This window comes from Melanaphis sacchari, unplaced genomic scaffold, assembly GCF_002803265.2.
Source record: "Melanaphis sacchari strain LSU unplaced genomic scaffold, SCAv2.0 Contig1_pilon_pilon, whole genome shotgun sequence".
NCBI lineage: Eukaryota > Metazoa > Arthropoda > Insecta > Hemiptera > Aphididae > Melanaphis > Melanaphis sacchari.
The window spans coordinates 3802640-3818611 of record NW_020270976.1 but is presented as its reverse complement, the minus strand read 5'-3'; the positions used below and the strand labels follow the sequence as shown (position 1 = coordinate 3818611).

The 15972-nt window shown below is 27.3% G+C and overlaps 2 protein-coding genes across 4 annotated transcripts in view; one reads left to right on the top strand and one right to left on the bottom strand.

Annotated features, from left to right (window-relative positions):
- The window catches only part of LOC112593106, a 29218-nt gene extending 23451 nt beyond the window's left edge, over nt 1–5767 (top strand). Inside the window, exons 7-8 of the mRNA XM_025337383.1 lie at nt 2252–2429; nt 4139–5767. Coding sequence (XP_025193168.1) covers nt 2252–2429; nt 4139–4588 — 628 coding nt within the window. The 3' untranslated portion in view covers nt 4589–5767. The remainder of the gene's footprint in view (nt 1–2251; nt 2430–4138) is intronic.
- Nucleotides 5768–8107: 2340 nt separating this feature from the next.
- Nucleotides 8108–15972, bottom strand: part of LOC112593144 (BAI1-associated protein 3) — a 153699-nt gene continuing 145834 nt past the window's right edge. For all 3 annotated transcript variants that reach the window (XM_025337460.1, XM_025337461.1, XM_025337462.1), the window contains 6 exons: nt 15206–15418; nt 13272–13596; nt 12418–12627; nt 11589–11712; nt 10939–11141; nt 8108–8483 (listed from right to left, as the gene is read on the bottom strand). In XM_025337460.1, the coding sequence (XP_025193245.1) occupies nt 8389–8483; nt 10939–11141; nt 11589–11712; nt 12418–12627; nt 13272–13596; nt 15206–15418 (1170 nt within the window). In that variant the 3' untranslated portion in view covers nt 8108–8388. The remainder of the gene's footprint in view (nt 8484–10938; nt 11142–11588; nt 11713–12417; nt 12628–13271; nt 13597–15205; nt 15419–15972) is intronic.

Sequence of the window (15972 nt, the reverse complement as noted above, 5' to 3'; positions counted from 1 at the left end):
ATGAATGATAGCCGAGTAATAATAATTAATAAATAATATGATATTTTTACACGATAAAAAATGAAAATGAAATAACTGTATATGAGCGTGAAGGACTATAAACTAATTTTAATTATTATTCCAGAAAATTTTAATACATAAAAATGTATAAAAATATATGAAGCTTCGTATAATGAATACACATTGAAAAATCAATTGCTAGCTTATTTTGATGTATTTTTTTGGTAATTCATAGAAATATGAAAATATTATTTTATCTGTTAATCAAACATAATAATACATAATGATATTAATTATAAAATTCAATTTTATTTTATAAATTAAAAATAAATAATCCCTTGCTAACCTTAACTTTCAATACATTAGATACTGTCATTTATTTCATTTTTAATTAACATTGTTTTTTTTTTTTTTTTTTTTTATAATTTTTATTTTATATTTTCATATAAATTATATTTACTGAAATGTAAAAAAATTAATATTTTTCATGTATAATAGAGAGATATAACATAAAAAAATCAAATTGATAAAAAAAAGTATACATTTTCACGTCAATTCAACATCGATGTGGGTTTATTGTTAGGTATTTTTGAATTCGCATATTTATCATTTTTGTAATATAAAACCATAACATATTATTTATAATACATTAATTTTTTTTGTATATTTACATATTACATATTGTGTGGAACATGTGAAATGCCTCGTTCTTTTTTAATTTATTGAATACATTTAACAGTAGAATTACGATTTTTACAGTAAATTTAAATTCAAAATTACTGTTTATTTAAGTATCTACGTATTTTACACATATTATCAAAGTCAAATAAATATTTTATTATAAATATATTTTTTAATTTAAAGAATATTTTATTGATTCTATAACTAATAAGTATACGTTTATTTGAATAGAATGCACATTTATTATTTATTATACTTAGTTATGCCTTTAATTTTCCGTATCACGTCGGCATCAATGCAACTTTAAGCCTCTTCTTCATCACTGATCACAATCTTCATCGAAAGTATATTATTTGATTTTAATTCATAATAATGTCATAGTATAATACGTTTCACGCATACCAGCAGCGGTATACATTTTAAACTCGTGAAATAACAATGAAGGTAATTTACGAGATTTTTACTAAAATTTTAATAACTAGAACACGCTGTGTATTGCATATAATAATATTAATATTGAGATTATATTCTATGGGTTAAACTGTCTACCGAACACAGATTATTAATTCGGTGCGGTGGACAATCGTTGTCAGTGGTTTTTAACATCAATGAAAAAAAAAAAAAATGAATTAAGGTGAAATAATTATAACAAAACATATAAATACATTTCGGAGGAAGTTTTATAAATTACGACTTACAATTCTAGACCGATGGCGCCACTTTTTCATCGGGGTTAAGGCTCGCCGTAATACAATTAATATACAATAACAGAGTTGCCGCTATCTATGATGGGAGGGTGCGTAGAGAGGAGGCAAGATAAACGAATAGAAAGATAAATTACTATACACAGTTATATATTATAAAATATATTATAAACGAAATACATGGTATTTTCTATAAAATAAAAGGCGTTTCTTGTATAGTGATAGAAACTTATTTTTTTTTTGTTTTAATAAGATTTATCATTTTTTAAAGTTCATATTAAAGCAAATAATTTGTGTATTTATTTAATTTTCAATATTTTAAAATTTACCTATAAAAAATTAATTAATTTCCATAAAAAAAAATATATATATATATATATATATACAATCTAAACTACTTCTCAAAATCTAAATATTATAAAGTATTTAAGTATTTAAAATTATAGTCCATAGGAAAACTTAAAAAATCAGAGCTTGAATAAAATGCATTATTAAATAAAAAAAAAAAAAAAAAAGAAGCGAGGTGATTGAGACTACTTAAAGTGAGAGGTTCATAGTATACAATTATTGATTTTCAAACGAAGTTTCCAATGTTACGTCGATAAACCACTCACAATGAATCGGGACGAAATATTATAATACTTTTATGACGTGTACACATTATTAGACGCACTTATAACAACATAAAATTGTCCGTGACCCAGTGATAGATGCATCAGTGCGGAACCTATGTACCTATAAACCTACCTATACCTATAAGACCGATGGCAAATATGGTGTACGATGTTGATGTGATGACATTATTGTTTATTATAACCGTGAATAATTCTGGTGTTTATGTTTTATTATTTTTCCTACGTTTATAGATGCCGGAATCGAGATTTCGCGACAATCATCCCACACCAACCAGCTAAGTATCGGGAAAGGCACAACGAAGTTTTTTTGGACTTTGAAGCGTTCCTGTTGAGCACCATGAAAGAGCGATCGACATTATGGATACACTCGCAAATTAAAGCGTGTATGGATGCTAACGACTGTCAGCCGGTGAGACATCTAACCCGATCCGACTTGTCCCAAACTATCCTCGATTGACTATAGGGTTTAAATTTTTAGATTTAAATTGGTCCCCAATACCCGAAAATGTACATCATAATATTGCAGATTTCCGATATTTTATGTGACAGGGTTGAAATTTGTTTCTTATATTTTATGTTTAAAAATATTCAAATAGAGTCACACTAACCCAGTTATATGATATTTTTAGCTGTTTATGGTCTGAAAACACGAGTGAAAATCGCCAAGATTAGATTTTATATCAAAAAAAAAAAAAATAATATTTTTTCAAAATTTCTATTAATTTTATAATGGTTTTATATTTTCTTGATTTTTAATTAAATAACATTATACCTACATATAATATATGTAATTAATAATTTTTTTGTTTACACGTGAAAAATACAAATAATTATAATAATTATTATTTTGCGTTAGCTCTGCTAATAATATAATATTATCGTATTTCGAGTGTAATGCTTGTACATAATATTATTTAATGTTATACCATAAAACGAATTTAAACAGTATGTTGAATATAATTTACAGTCTTATTGGTTATTTATATAATGCAAGATTTAAAAGAAGCAAATTGCAAGACGATATACGTCGGGTAATAATTTATATTTTAAATGTATCGGTTAAAAGACATCAAAACACGATTCGCGATTCTATTGTTGATGTTAACAGGAATATTTTTTCACGTTACAGAAATACAATTATTATCAATTCATCGGAGTTATATGAGTTCTGCTATAATTCTCAAAGTTCGTTTGTATTTATATTAAACGCAGTGGTTCGTTATTGAATGTTTTTGTTAAAATTTTACTTTTTATGTTTTAAATTATTGTTGAATTACAATATTGTTTGGATGAAAATCTTAAATTTGAGTAAAACGAATCCATATCAATAATATTATGCTATATGGTTCGTTATGATAATAATTGCTATTGAGTGTTACCTTAAATATTTTTCCTTGTAGTTATATTTTTTGTGGATTTTATTCTATTGATTTTTATTTATATTTCCATGTTTTTTTATTTATTAATTATAATGTTTCTATAGAATAATGCAGAATAATATAAAATCAAAAAAGATTACTTCGTCTAAACCAGATTATAAACTGTTGTCATTAGCATGCATAAAAATAGTTAATTATTCAAATGAATTTTTTTAAATATTGATTAATTTTAATATTTTACACAGTATTGTTGATGAAACTATTTTCAACATCATATTTAAACGATTTGAGTTTTATTTAGTAAGTACGGTTTTCTATTTTTGTGTAAATTATCCACAGCATATATTTATACAATGTGATATAAATATGTAATATGATAATATTAACGTATTTTTTAACGACAGTTCTTTAAATAAGTTATACTAACATCACAGAGTATTATAGTGTCATATACTATCAAAGCCCCACAACTTTAAATGCTAATAAGATTTTATTTTTTCATGGATTTTAGAGGCTCAATTTTTTTTATGCAAAAAGCATAGGGCGTCTGAAAAAAGGTATACTCACAGCAACTATATAATAATTATATTATACCGTATATAATATTAAAGAATACGCATTATTATGTATTTTTTTTTCTGTTAGTCTAGCTGGATTTAAAATCTTTTGTGTTTCCGGGACTATGGTCACCACGAGATATAACACATTTATACCTATTAACTATAGTTGTGGTTTTCAGGAATATTGTCTGGACTTGTTCGAGCCTTCTGGACACGGACGCAGGCGCAGGAGGCACGTGCCGGGCGCTGGAAATGGGACTGCATTGCAGCAGCAGCAGACGTCAGCTGCCGATGACCGGAACATGACCAACTTCGCTAAGTTCAAGGAAAACATCGAGTATACAGTAATCATGCCCGAAGACATATACCATGGTGCAGCAACCGCGTCTGAAAACAGTTGTGGGACGTTCCTTGCCCTGTCCGGGGTCTTGGGTTGTCTCCTGTTTGTAGCCGCTATGATACTGTGTTACCTAACGTCCCGACTGCAGGCAGCCATCGGATCCAAGTATAGGACAGCACAACAGGACGCGTTCGGTAGTGGTCGGCTCCATACCGGAACCGGTCAACCATCAAAATTTCCAGTGTCCTACGCATCTGGCTCGTCGGTGTACTCAGGTCGGCTGCACTGATTTTTGCCGTCCGATCAGATTCGTTTATTATTTTAAATTTTTGTATATAATTTGTTTTTCCTCTCTATTACAACAGAACTTCTTATACATATTATAGACGCTTGATTCATAATTCAATTCATACACGATCGTTTTTAAATTTTAAATTTTAGATTTTTTTTTTAACTTCTACGTACAAAACATTTTTTATACTGGTAATTAAGTGATAACACGATATTACTGCAGAACGATTTTAACAGTGAATATTCGCATATTGTGCCAGTAAATACTTTTCTGAAAATAACGAATTAAAATTTTTTTATGACAGTGGTTTTTCATTCTTTTTTTTCTTATTTAAAATGTATAATTTAAAGTTTTTTTATGAAAATATCGAAAAATAGTTATATTTTACTAACAAAAGTTTAGAGGAGAGATGAGTGATGGACAGTGAGTTCGAATTTTATTTTCAAACATTGATTGAGGTAATGAGTGTTTGTTGTTGAAATTATTACTTTGTTTATAAATTATGTTTAATTTGCATATGTTTAAGCCATGGTTGAAACTCCATAAAATCATCGGTTGAGGGGTGCAGAAATGTACAGATACACGATCGGCTTTGCCAAAGGTTTTTTGACTGTTTGATATTCTAAATAAACCGTCTTTTCACCACTATGCTTTTGCAAAAATTCAAATACTATAATGAAATCAAATCGATAGAAGATATGAAAAAATGTTCTATATTATTATGTCGGTCCTTATAGGTTTGACAACATTTTTTTCAACTTTATTTCTCGACACCTTGGCATTATGTCAACCGTTGGTTTTATACTCTATACCTTCGTTAGATGTGTCATAACTGTACCTAACCTCATAAAAGTAACCACGACGAGTTGAATTGAATCATGATTTAAACGATACTATTGCGTTCATTTTGGTCAATTGACGCATAGTATGATAATATTATTATAATATGATATAGTACAGTGATGTTATTGCGGTCACTGTTTGGCATAATGTTAAGTTCTGGTCAACTAAGCTCGATATTATATAAAATATAATATAATTTAATTATTAAAAGAATTTTATTGTCCGATGATATATTATTAAATTATTTATGTTATCGTCTGGACGCATATCACCGCTCTTTTACTTATTATTTCATTTAAGTGCATTTTAACAATTATTTTTAAGGTATCTTATACAGACTAGTAAAATGTAATATTATTATTGATACGTGTTCATTTTAAAAATATGTATTTTTTTTCTAATATTATATACTTGGACGCGCAATATCAATAAATATTGTGTTATAAACTCTGTAGGCAATTTCATGAGCATTATTTTTCATATTATTAAGATGATAATATTATTATAATTCGATATATAAGTAGTATTATATAGCGTATATTTAAAACATTAATTTTGTATACATGTGTATTTAAAATATCACTATTAGAATAAATGAATATATTTAATTTTGATTTTCTGTGTTTTTGGAACGATTTGTACTGCACAAAACTATAAAATAATTTTTTAATTAAGTATTATTGTTTATGTGTGACGTACGTTACGCAGTTTGTATTCATACATTCACGTTTCATGATTTTACAGGCTTTTTCAGGGATTATTTTTTTGTCTTTATTTATTTCACGGTCTGATTCATTAATAATTTATTTCGTCCAACCATTGGTATACTGAATCCGACATCGCCAATTCATTGTGTTTAATATTAATATTTTATAATAAGAGCCCGACAACCGAATAGTCATGCGATTACGCGATCATCATATTAATATAGAACCGTTTGTTTGTAGATCGGTACACAGAAAAATTGACAAAACGATGTCCCAAACAAATAGTATATTATTATTTGAAATTTTGAGTCTTTTAAAATTGTTTCTTATAACTATGGCGTAAAAAATAATAAAAATAATTAAAAATATCGATTATAATTAAATATGTATTAAATTAGAGTAGGTGGGTATTAACTAATTACATTTGTCAGTTATTTTTGTTAAAATTCGTATATATTATCACGATGGGTTCATATTATAGTTATTTTTCTAAATTTATTTACGTAAAAATATTTTTACGTTCGGCCGATCTGGACGTTTAATATATTTTTTACCTACAAGTGAATGAAAATATGATTTAATGGCTCATGGTTGGTTTATTAAATTAATCAAAGTTTTGTGCAACCCAGCTTTAGTAGTAGTATGAAATATAAAAAACGTTTTCAATACTCTTTTTTGTTTAAAAATTTAAAAGTCCATTTAGATTATTTCAAAAATAAAATAATATCTGAACTGCTTTGAAGATAAATTCGAAATAATTTATCAATTTCTTGATGAAAAAGAAAGGATAGTAAAATATGACGTGTATAAAAACTAATAAATAAAACCGTGTAGATCTAATATCGTAATTTATTGTTAAATCATATATTATAATCATGTAATATAAACATATATAATATTAGGCGTGTGTTAAAAAATCAATATACAGCTCTTAACCAAAAACTTTATATTATTTTACTTGATTTTGTAGATTTTTTGAAAAGAATTTTACATTGGAATAAATGTATTAATAAAAATAAATAATAATTAGAACGTTTGGGTAAGTATTTTTTGGTAGTTAAATTATTATATTATATCGTATTTATGTATATATTAATAAAATAAAACAAATAACATAACATTTTTATATTATAGCTCCGCAATTATAATATTAAAATTGGTCGTCATACATTTTAGATTGATAAAAATTTACAGCATGTTTTATAATTATCAAAATACAACTTACAGTAGTATTGTATTTTTGTATATAATATTATTATTATTATTGTTAAATATATCGATAATATCATATTATTATGAAAATCAAAATATATGCGTATTATAATTTGTAATATAATAATAATAATAATAACATAATGAGAGAAAACAAATTTAACATTAATATTTTTGCAAGTATAGCCGATAGATAGTTATTTATTATATTATAAGATTATGATAAATAGTATATTAAAAATAATATTATGATGGTCTTGAAATCATCGTGTACAAGGCATGATAAAAAACCATTATAGATTGTCTTTTAATGCTAGTTAAAAAGTTAAATGTGTATAAACTAAAATATAATAATATTGTTACTATTCATTTATAATATTATGTATGTGGATTATTCGGATCGTGTAAAAACGTTTGAATTAGTCAATAGGTATAATTGTATGATTATTATAGTACACGTGTTAATTACAGTACCATCTCCATTAACTTGATTTGAATAATTGTCCCGAATAATTGTTGTTTCCAAAATTTATCGAAATCCCGAGTTTTGGAGGTTCTAAACTGTGGGTGTATATCATAATAGTAACATAGTTTAGTAGGTAAATAAATAAATGTTCGAAGATCAGCGATTGCAAGAGACGGCTTCGCGATCAACGTCGAAACTCGTGTGTAAATTGTAATATTATCAAGTAGTTTTATCCGCACAATATTATTTCTGTACAACAATAAAATCGTAATGTAAAATAATATGATATTATTATGACGAGGGTCGTGAACGAAATTTACAATAAATTCGTGAAATTTTTCGATTTTTTTTTTTTTTTTACCGTCGCGTTCGTTATAGGTACTAGCCGTAAATTATATTATTTTATAATATTTTAAAAATAATGTTATGTTTTCGTCGGACTTCGACAACAGCGCAACAGAAGACGTGGTACGTGTCGATGTTGACGTTGGCGTTCAAGACTCGGACGATCCGCCGAGGCTCGAAACGCAACACCCTGCAAGCGCCGTCACAGTTATACACTGTGGGCTTCATGAGTTAGTGGTGCGGACTCTTTGCTTTTTTACAAAGTCCTGTGCCACTTTATCTTCGTGCCTGGCTTCCAGGGTATGAAGAATTGGATGACCTAAATTATGGGAAAAAAGTTAATCAGTAAATTCTACTGAGCAGTATTATTAATTGTTATGGTTTCATGTGTTGTTTGGTCTTTGGTATACATAATCTTTGGTGTACAAAATAATATTAGATTATCGTTTAAATTGAATGCAGGATTATATTATACAAAGTGATTTACCAAACATGATACCTCTTTTTTTTTTGCTTATGCAGTTATTAAAAATATTTATTTTTTTTTAGAATTTTGAAAAATACCTAGTATAATTTATAAATACTTTGTATTTGAATAGGTACTGTGGTTATTGTTAAAATTTAAGGAACTGTAATGTTATATAACTTTGGTTTTAAATGATAAAGACAATTTTTATTAAACATAATTCAGAAGATTTATATATATTTTAATTTTGTTGTATCGAATTCAGTTTTCTAAAAATAGGTCTAAAGTATATTTAAAAATGTTAACAATACATTTTAAATAACTACATTATTAAAGAAGAAAGGAGTCAGGATGCTTCTGGTTGGGGTGTATTACTCTTTGTTCATCATTTATATTTGTAGATATTAGAAAAATAACTTCATTTAGCATTATATTTAAAGCTATTAAGTTACGAACTAGTTTTTATTTTTATTTTTTGTACATAAAATATATTAGGTATTTAAATAATTTTTAAATAGATATAATATTTAAACTAAGTTCTTTTTATCATTTTTATTATGTACAATATATATTTATATACATTTTAATATGTAGTATTAAAACATTAAAGTGTTTAAGTTAAAAAAAAAAATTATAAAAAACTGTTTAGCTGACAACTTACATGAACCACTGATCAAAGCAGTGTAGTATATAATTTCTTTTTTAGTTCAAAACAATTATATCTCTGATGATGAGGGCATTCAATGGGAATTAAACATTTTAGTTTTTATTTTATTTTTTACAAGTTAGTGTTCTGGTGTTTTAGTGCTTAAACAAATTAAATTAAATAAAAATAATCAAAGGTGGAAAATCCACTGGGCTTAAATATTTCATAGCATCGTGGACAGTAGTGCGTGACTTACACGATTTCATATCACAGGAGTGAACAGAATCTGTACTCGATAGGTCGATCTAAGCTTTTCGTTCATATTTCAAACAGTAAAATGTGAAAATTAATAGAATCTGGGATTAACGAGTTATCTCCAGTCATTATTAGTGTGGCCAGATAACTGATATTAGGAAATGGGGGAGAGGTAGATTATCTTGATTTTAAAATGTGTAGTTCTCTTTTTAAATAAATTCACATTTTTATTTTGTTTTGGATTTACAAACATTCTAAATAAACTTATTACTTTTTTTAAAATTAAAATTTGATTTTTAATCATCTTTGGTCCGTGATTTTTTGTAAAACTACACATAAATAAGAGATTTACATCATTCAATAACGAATAAATTATAATTATATTGTAAATACAAATTAATATATATATTGTATTATATTTATAAAAATATATGTTCAATTGTTAACTTACCATAATAAAGATAATATATAAATATGTCATAAAAGTAAAATTAATAGGTGTATCATTAAGAGAACGCACACCTTAATGTGTTCTATCCGTCTTGCAAATGTACAAAATATCAAATTTTTGTTCAGTAAAACCAATTTTGAGTGTTTAGTTTAAATATTATTAGAAAAAAATGACCTATAGCCAAACTTTAAGGTATGAACATTATCTGAGCTCTATCGTCAATTTTTATAATTTAATTTTTAATTGAATCATAATCATTTTTTAAAATTAATATTTTTAATACTCATAAGTTAGGTTAGGTTATAATTCACTTAAATCGAACAAACCGACGGAAATATACAGTTAACGTTCTTATTTTTTAACTTGATATGTTATTTTACTCTATTATTTAAACACACAAAATTGGTTTTACTGAATGAAAATTTTATATGTTGTACATTTTTAAGACTTAGACAATATCATCGTGTGTGGCGTCCTCTTAAGTTGTTCGGGATTTTTGTTATTTAATAAGTATCTATCGATTATTCTCAAACATTTTTCAAAGTACCTCCATTAATATTGAATGTTAGAAATATGCTCATAACAGGCCTTTTATTGACTATGACGGCGAGTTATAATAATTATAGTAGAAGCCTCTTATTAGGACCTTTTTTTTTTTGGACCAAGATGATGAAATGTGTCAATTAACTAATATTTTATAATAATCGATTGGTTTTATTTATTATGAAAAAAAAAATGTATGGGTAATTAAAGAAAAAAAATATCTGCTATAAAAAAAATAAATTATTTATACATTATGTAAAATATGTATCTATTGATTTCTGTTTTTTTTCTCGAGTAATTTAATGACTATGCTTTCATAAAAATAATATTGCTCAAAGTTTTTTTCATTTGCTCTATCTATAACTTTTCTTTTCCAGCATATCGTTACAGTTACTTTATTTTTATTTTTTTACCTTTGTTTTGTTGGTGCATGAGTATCAGATCGACTTTGTCAATGGCGTTGATGTCGTGCGGTAACGGAGCAAGGACACCTGGTATGGAGTTGAGCGACATAAATGCCTCTCCAGCGAAATCGTTGGACGTTATCACGTCGTGATCCATGACTGTGAATAAGATCATGGCGGACTCGTAACGGCATTGATCCATCGATACGGCACTGCAACACCGCGAAAATTATCATTGTTCATAGTTATGCCAAGATAGCCATAAGTTTTTGACGATATAATATTACTGTCGTGCAGATGTTACAATATATTACTATAGTATCGAAACCACTGATATTGGAACAATTATGTAGTTTTCAGTTTCATATCAATTTCTCTTCTACTTTTTGAGAATAAGAGAAAAGAAAGATGTCTTTCAAAAATTCAAGTATTGAATTTTAAAATTTACAAAATTCGTAAGTGACTACTTATATTTAAAATTTATTTAGAGCAATACGACATTTGAATAAAAAATTCTTTTAAATATTTAAAATTATACTCATTTCTCGAGTTGTGGGAATCGATAATAAAAATTAAATAACCGTATTCTCTTTGCGGTTTGTTTTTTGTCCTATAACAGGCTATATTATTATGTACGCGACGACACGCGGTGTACTCACAATTCAAAACATTCGTCAAATAATGGATTCAGCGTTTTTTTCTTCACGTCGGTGTACTGTTCCGCACTATTTGGAAACATGGATTTGGGTAAAAGCTCGACGATGACGAACGGGTCGCTGAAACCTGTCAAAAATACATTGACGAGGAGGGGATTAGTTCCGTATAAAAATATATATGTATGAACCGTTATACTATGTAGAATAGTATTTGAGTACTTCAATGAATAAAAATCAAACTTTGAATGAGCGGCTTATAACTTAAACGTATTTAAAGTTTAGATAGGGTACCCGCAAAAATCCTGAGCAACCACTCTGTTCGTTTGAATAACTTTTAATAAACTACTTGTCAGAAATTTGATTTTTATACATAAAAATACTTGGAATTAGAAACAAAAAATGTATGTTTTTATTCAAAAGAGTGAGAACTTGAAAAATTATGCTGATAAGAAATACAAAAACTATTAAAAATAAAAATAATAATGTTTTCTAAATAATGTGAGACTTATGTACATTAAATAGATCACACCGTACTTTGAGATTATATTTTACTGCAACATGAAAATAGTTGATCTCCTACAGGTGATTAAATTTTGATGTAGATAATTAACCATTAAAAATAATTCACAGAAAAATTTATTTGTAAAGCAACTTTTAAATAACGTTAAAAATGTAAATGTTTGAAAATACTCCGCTTGAGTTGAAAAAAAAAAATAAAAAATTTGAATTAACGTTCAATTTTAACATAAATTAAAGACTAGACTACTGTAAGTGGTATGCTAAAATAAAAAATAAAATGTCTTAAACTCAAATTGGCGACCAAGATTATTACCGTTCGGGTCTAATGGTATGACATCACGGGCTTTCAACACCTCTACACATAGAGAATCGTGATGGTAGTACGCTCGCACTGACAGCACGCCGTAGTTTGCTTCCTTCACTCGCTGTTGTTCTTTTAAACGGTCTTCGTAGTACAGTTCGATTAACGTGTCGGTGTCGGTTTTGTGTAGTTTTAGCCTCTGTTTCACCGCCCTGTAAACGCCTGTTAAAAATGTTCAGTGTGCTCTAAGTTATTTATTTGGTTACCATAAAATTTAATCGTCAGACGATTTTTGCGTATCTCCGTCTATTAAGCTACTTCGTTATTTGTTATCTATTTTACATTTTTATAGTATATTAAAATATTAGTATTGTTTATTGTGTTAATGATTAGAATATTTTAAACATATGCATTTACACTAACCTATTGATAATGTTTAAAAAAAAATCAACATGCTCTAAATAATTTATAATAAGTAGGTAATACGTAAAACACGTTATATTATAAACTAAATAATCAGCGATATTTCATAACTTTAAACTGTAAATAAATATTGAATAATAGAATAAATGCAATCCAAGACGTGTAATACACTATTATAATACCATAGTGTCATGTTGATTAGGTTATCTATAAATCTTGTAAAGACAAGACTGTCATAATAAGATATTTGACTAAATCTATAATACGTGATCACATAAGTAATAATAATAAATTACTATTACTGCATAGAATTATCTTACTAAGTTATTATTTACAGGAATATGTGGTCGATGATAAAGTTTTAATCTCGAATGAGGGTATTATATTAAAATGATTTTCTAGTGATAAAGATATGACTTGTTTTAACTGCGGCCATCACTTACTTCCAGTCAAAATTTCCGGCGGAAGCCCATTGCCTTCGGCGTGAAAGAACTCAACGAGCAATTCCAGGGCCTCGTACAGTCGTTCATAGAATCCGGACATTTTCGTGTCACCACTGCCGCCATCCATCTGGTGGCCTAGCTCATAGACAGTCACTTCCCACACACCATTCAACACCTTGTGGAAGTTTTTCGGTATGAGGTTCATGTTGAGCGAGATAAGATGGCTATCCAGATACTCCTGGAGTGGGATGATGGCATCGGTCGTTGGCAGGGTGTCAGGTGACCACGCCAAGTGGAAAATACACTTCTTTAGAGGTGCTTGCATCTATAGGATGTGATAAATGTTATCAGTATTGATTCGGCCGTACAACACATAAGAAAATCGAAAAGTTGTATTATGCAATATTCATGTCTAGAACAGATATCCGTTTCCGACCCTTTTCAAACGCCTATGAATTGGGTTCTCAATTATCGAATTAGTTTTCGTGTAGTCATTTTGATAGGAGTTTCTCGAGTGCGTTCCGAAATGACCTTTTTTAATGTTTCGAGTGCGTTCCAAGAAAAAATGTTATATTTTTAACATAATCCTAGTGTGTCTCAGTTCATTTAAAGTTACTCGGAGTGTAGGTACCAAAAGAAGGTAAACTGAATTACACTTCAAAAATATTTTTTGTTTTTTATTTATGATGATATATTTTATTTTAGCTTATACTCTTGAATTTGGGTGAGTACTATTTTAAATGGGTTTTTTTATTTAAGAAAAATTTTATTAATTTTTTTTTTTTAGTTTATTTATATAGATTGGTGTTTAAATGCCATTATTTTGACAAAATCTATTCTTGATATTTTAATATTTTTTAATCGATTTATTTTGATTTCGATGTATGGAATGTTCTTGCATGTGGACTAAGAACGCACTCAGGCTATTCAATATAATTTCAAATTTGTTAATAAGATCGCGGACGCACTCAGGCTTTGAAAAAGGTAAAAATTAAAAACCGTACGCACTTGAGATATTCTCATTTTGGTAACACAACTATTATTAAATTAACGTATTTAAATATAGTTAAAAGATAATTGTATACTCAACCGAAAACAGTTTTTTTAATATTTTATACGTACTTAGGAGTATTTTAGAATGTGTTTAGAGTACTTTAATAATGTTAAGATTTTTATGTAACCAATAAGTAAGTATAAACAATAAGCATGATACGAATTAATATTAATAATAATAATAATAAAATATATTTATTATAAGATTGATTACTATTGTTAATAAAGATCTTCTATTTTTAATTTAATTTTAATGTTTCATGTTTAATGTTATGCATGTTATCTATTATCATTTTAAAATATATATTATGTAAATACTAAATATAATATATGAAGAGGAAATATTTCTCTTTGTTTTTTTTTTTTATTATTTTCCCTTATATATTGTTAAAATAAAAACACATTTACAACATACAGATTTTATAAATTGTAAACTTGAAATTTCGCAGTCAAAAGAGTTTTATTTTTGTTTGTTAACCAACTAACTTTTATGTGTCAGCTATTTTTATTTACTATCTAAGTGTGCTTCTTTGTTTAAACTTTCAAATAGGTTTTATTTGAACCTTTTATTGATTTGATGAAAAGTACAGAATACAATTCTGAATTAAGTTTTTCATCAATCGATCCACAACCATGCGTGGCTTGTTCTGAAGTAAATGGAAATTCGGATTACGTTTGTAGTGGAAAACAGTCATCAGATTTTAATAATATTACATATTTTTATGTGTGGGAATTAATTCATATAGTTGTAAGGTAAGTAATTGCTTATCGAAAACCAATTAGTATTTTTTTTGTGTTTACGATTTCGTATTTATCCATGTAACGCATGTGGTTGAAAACAAATTAAATGAATATATATATATAATTCTAGCTTCACTTACTCTGACCGCGATCCGGCCGACTATCATCATTGAGTACGTATCGTACTGGCTGAACACTGGATCGAGAAGTGAAGTGACGTCAGCCCTACACTGATCTGCAGTGGCTTCGCCTGTTGCCTCCACCGCGGATACGACGGTTTCTAAGTGCAGATCGTTTGGCATCGAAGCGACGGTCCGCCACACGTATTCCAAATCATTTAGCGCGGCGCACACCTACGTGCAAACGTTTATAAAATGCGATGAGAATTACAACTAATGAAAATAATATGTAAATATGTCAAGTTGACTAGGTTTTTATTATCTAACAATTTGATTAAGTTATTATAGACTAGTGTAAGTTAGGTTTGAAGTTCAAAGTTACTGTAATTTTAAAAGTAACAATAATATAATAATATTTAATATTTCTGATTATTTATTTTTAATTAAACCTTTTTTTTTTTTTTATAAAACACGTATATTGAAATCTCTATAAAGTTTTATTAAAAAAAAAAAAAAAAAATGAACTCGACGTGACAATAATACTAATTAACTCAAAAAGGTAGATTAGTTCAGATATGCGAATATGTAAATATTTACTAATTATAAATTATAGTTGAAAACAATTTAGTTCGGTACCTATACGTTAAAAGTAACTTTTAAATGTAACTCGTTATGTAAATTAGTTAATAATAATTTCAAATACATTTTTTTTTTTAACTCGTTAATGCCCAGCATTTAATTAACATTTATAATAATATAATAAAATGTGCGTTTGGTATGTGATTTAC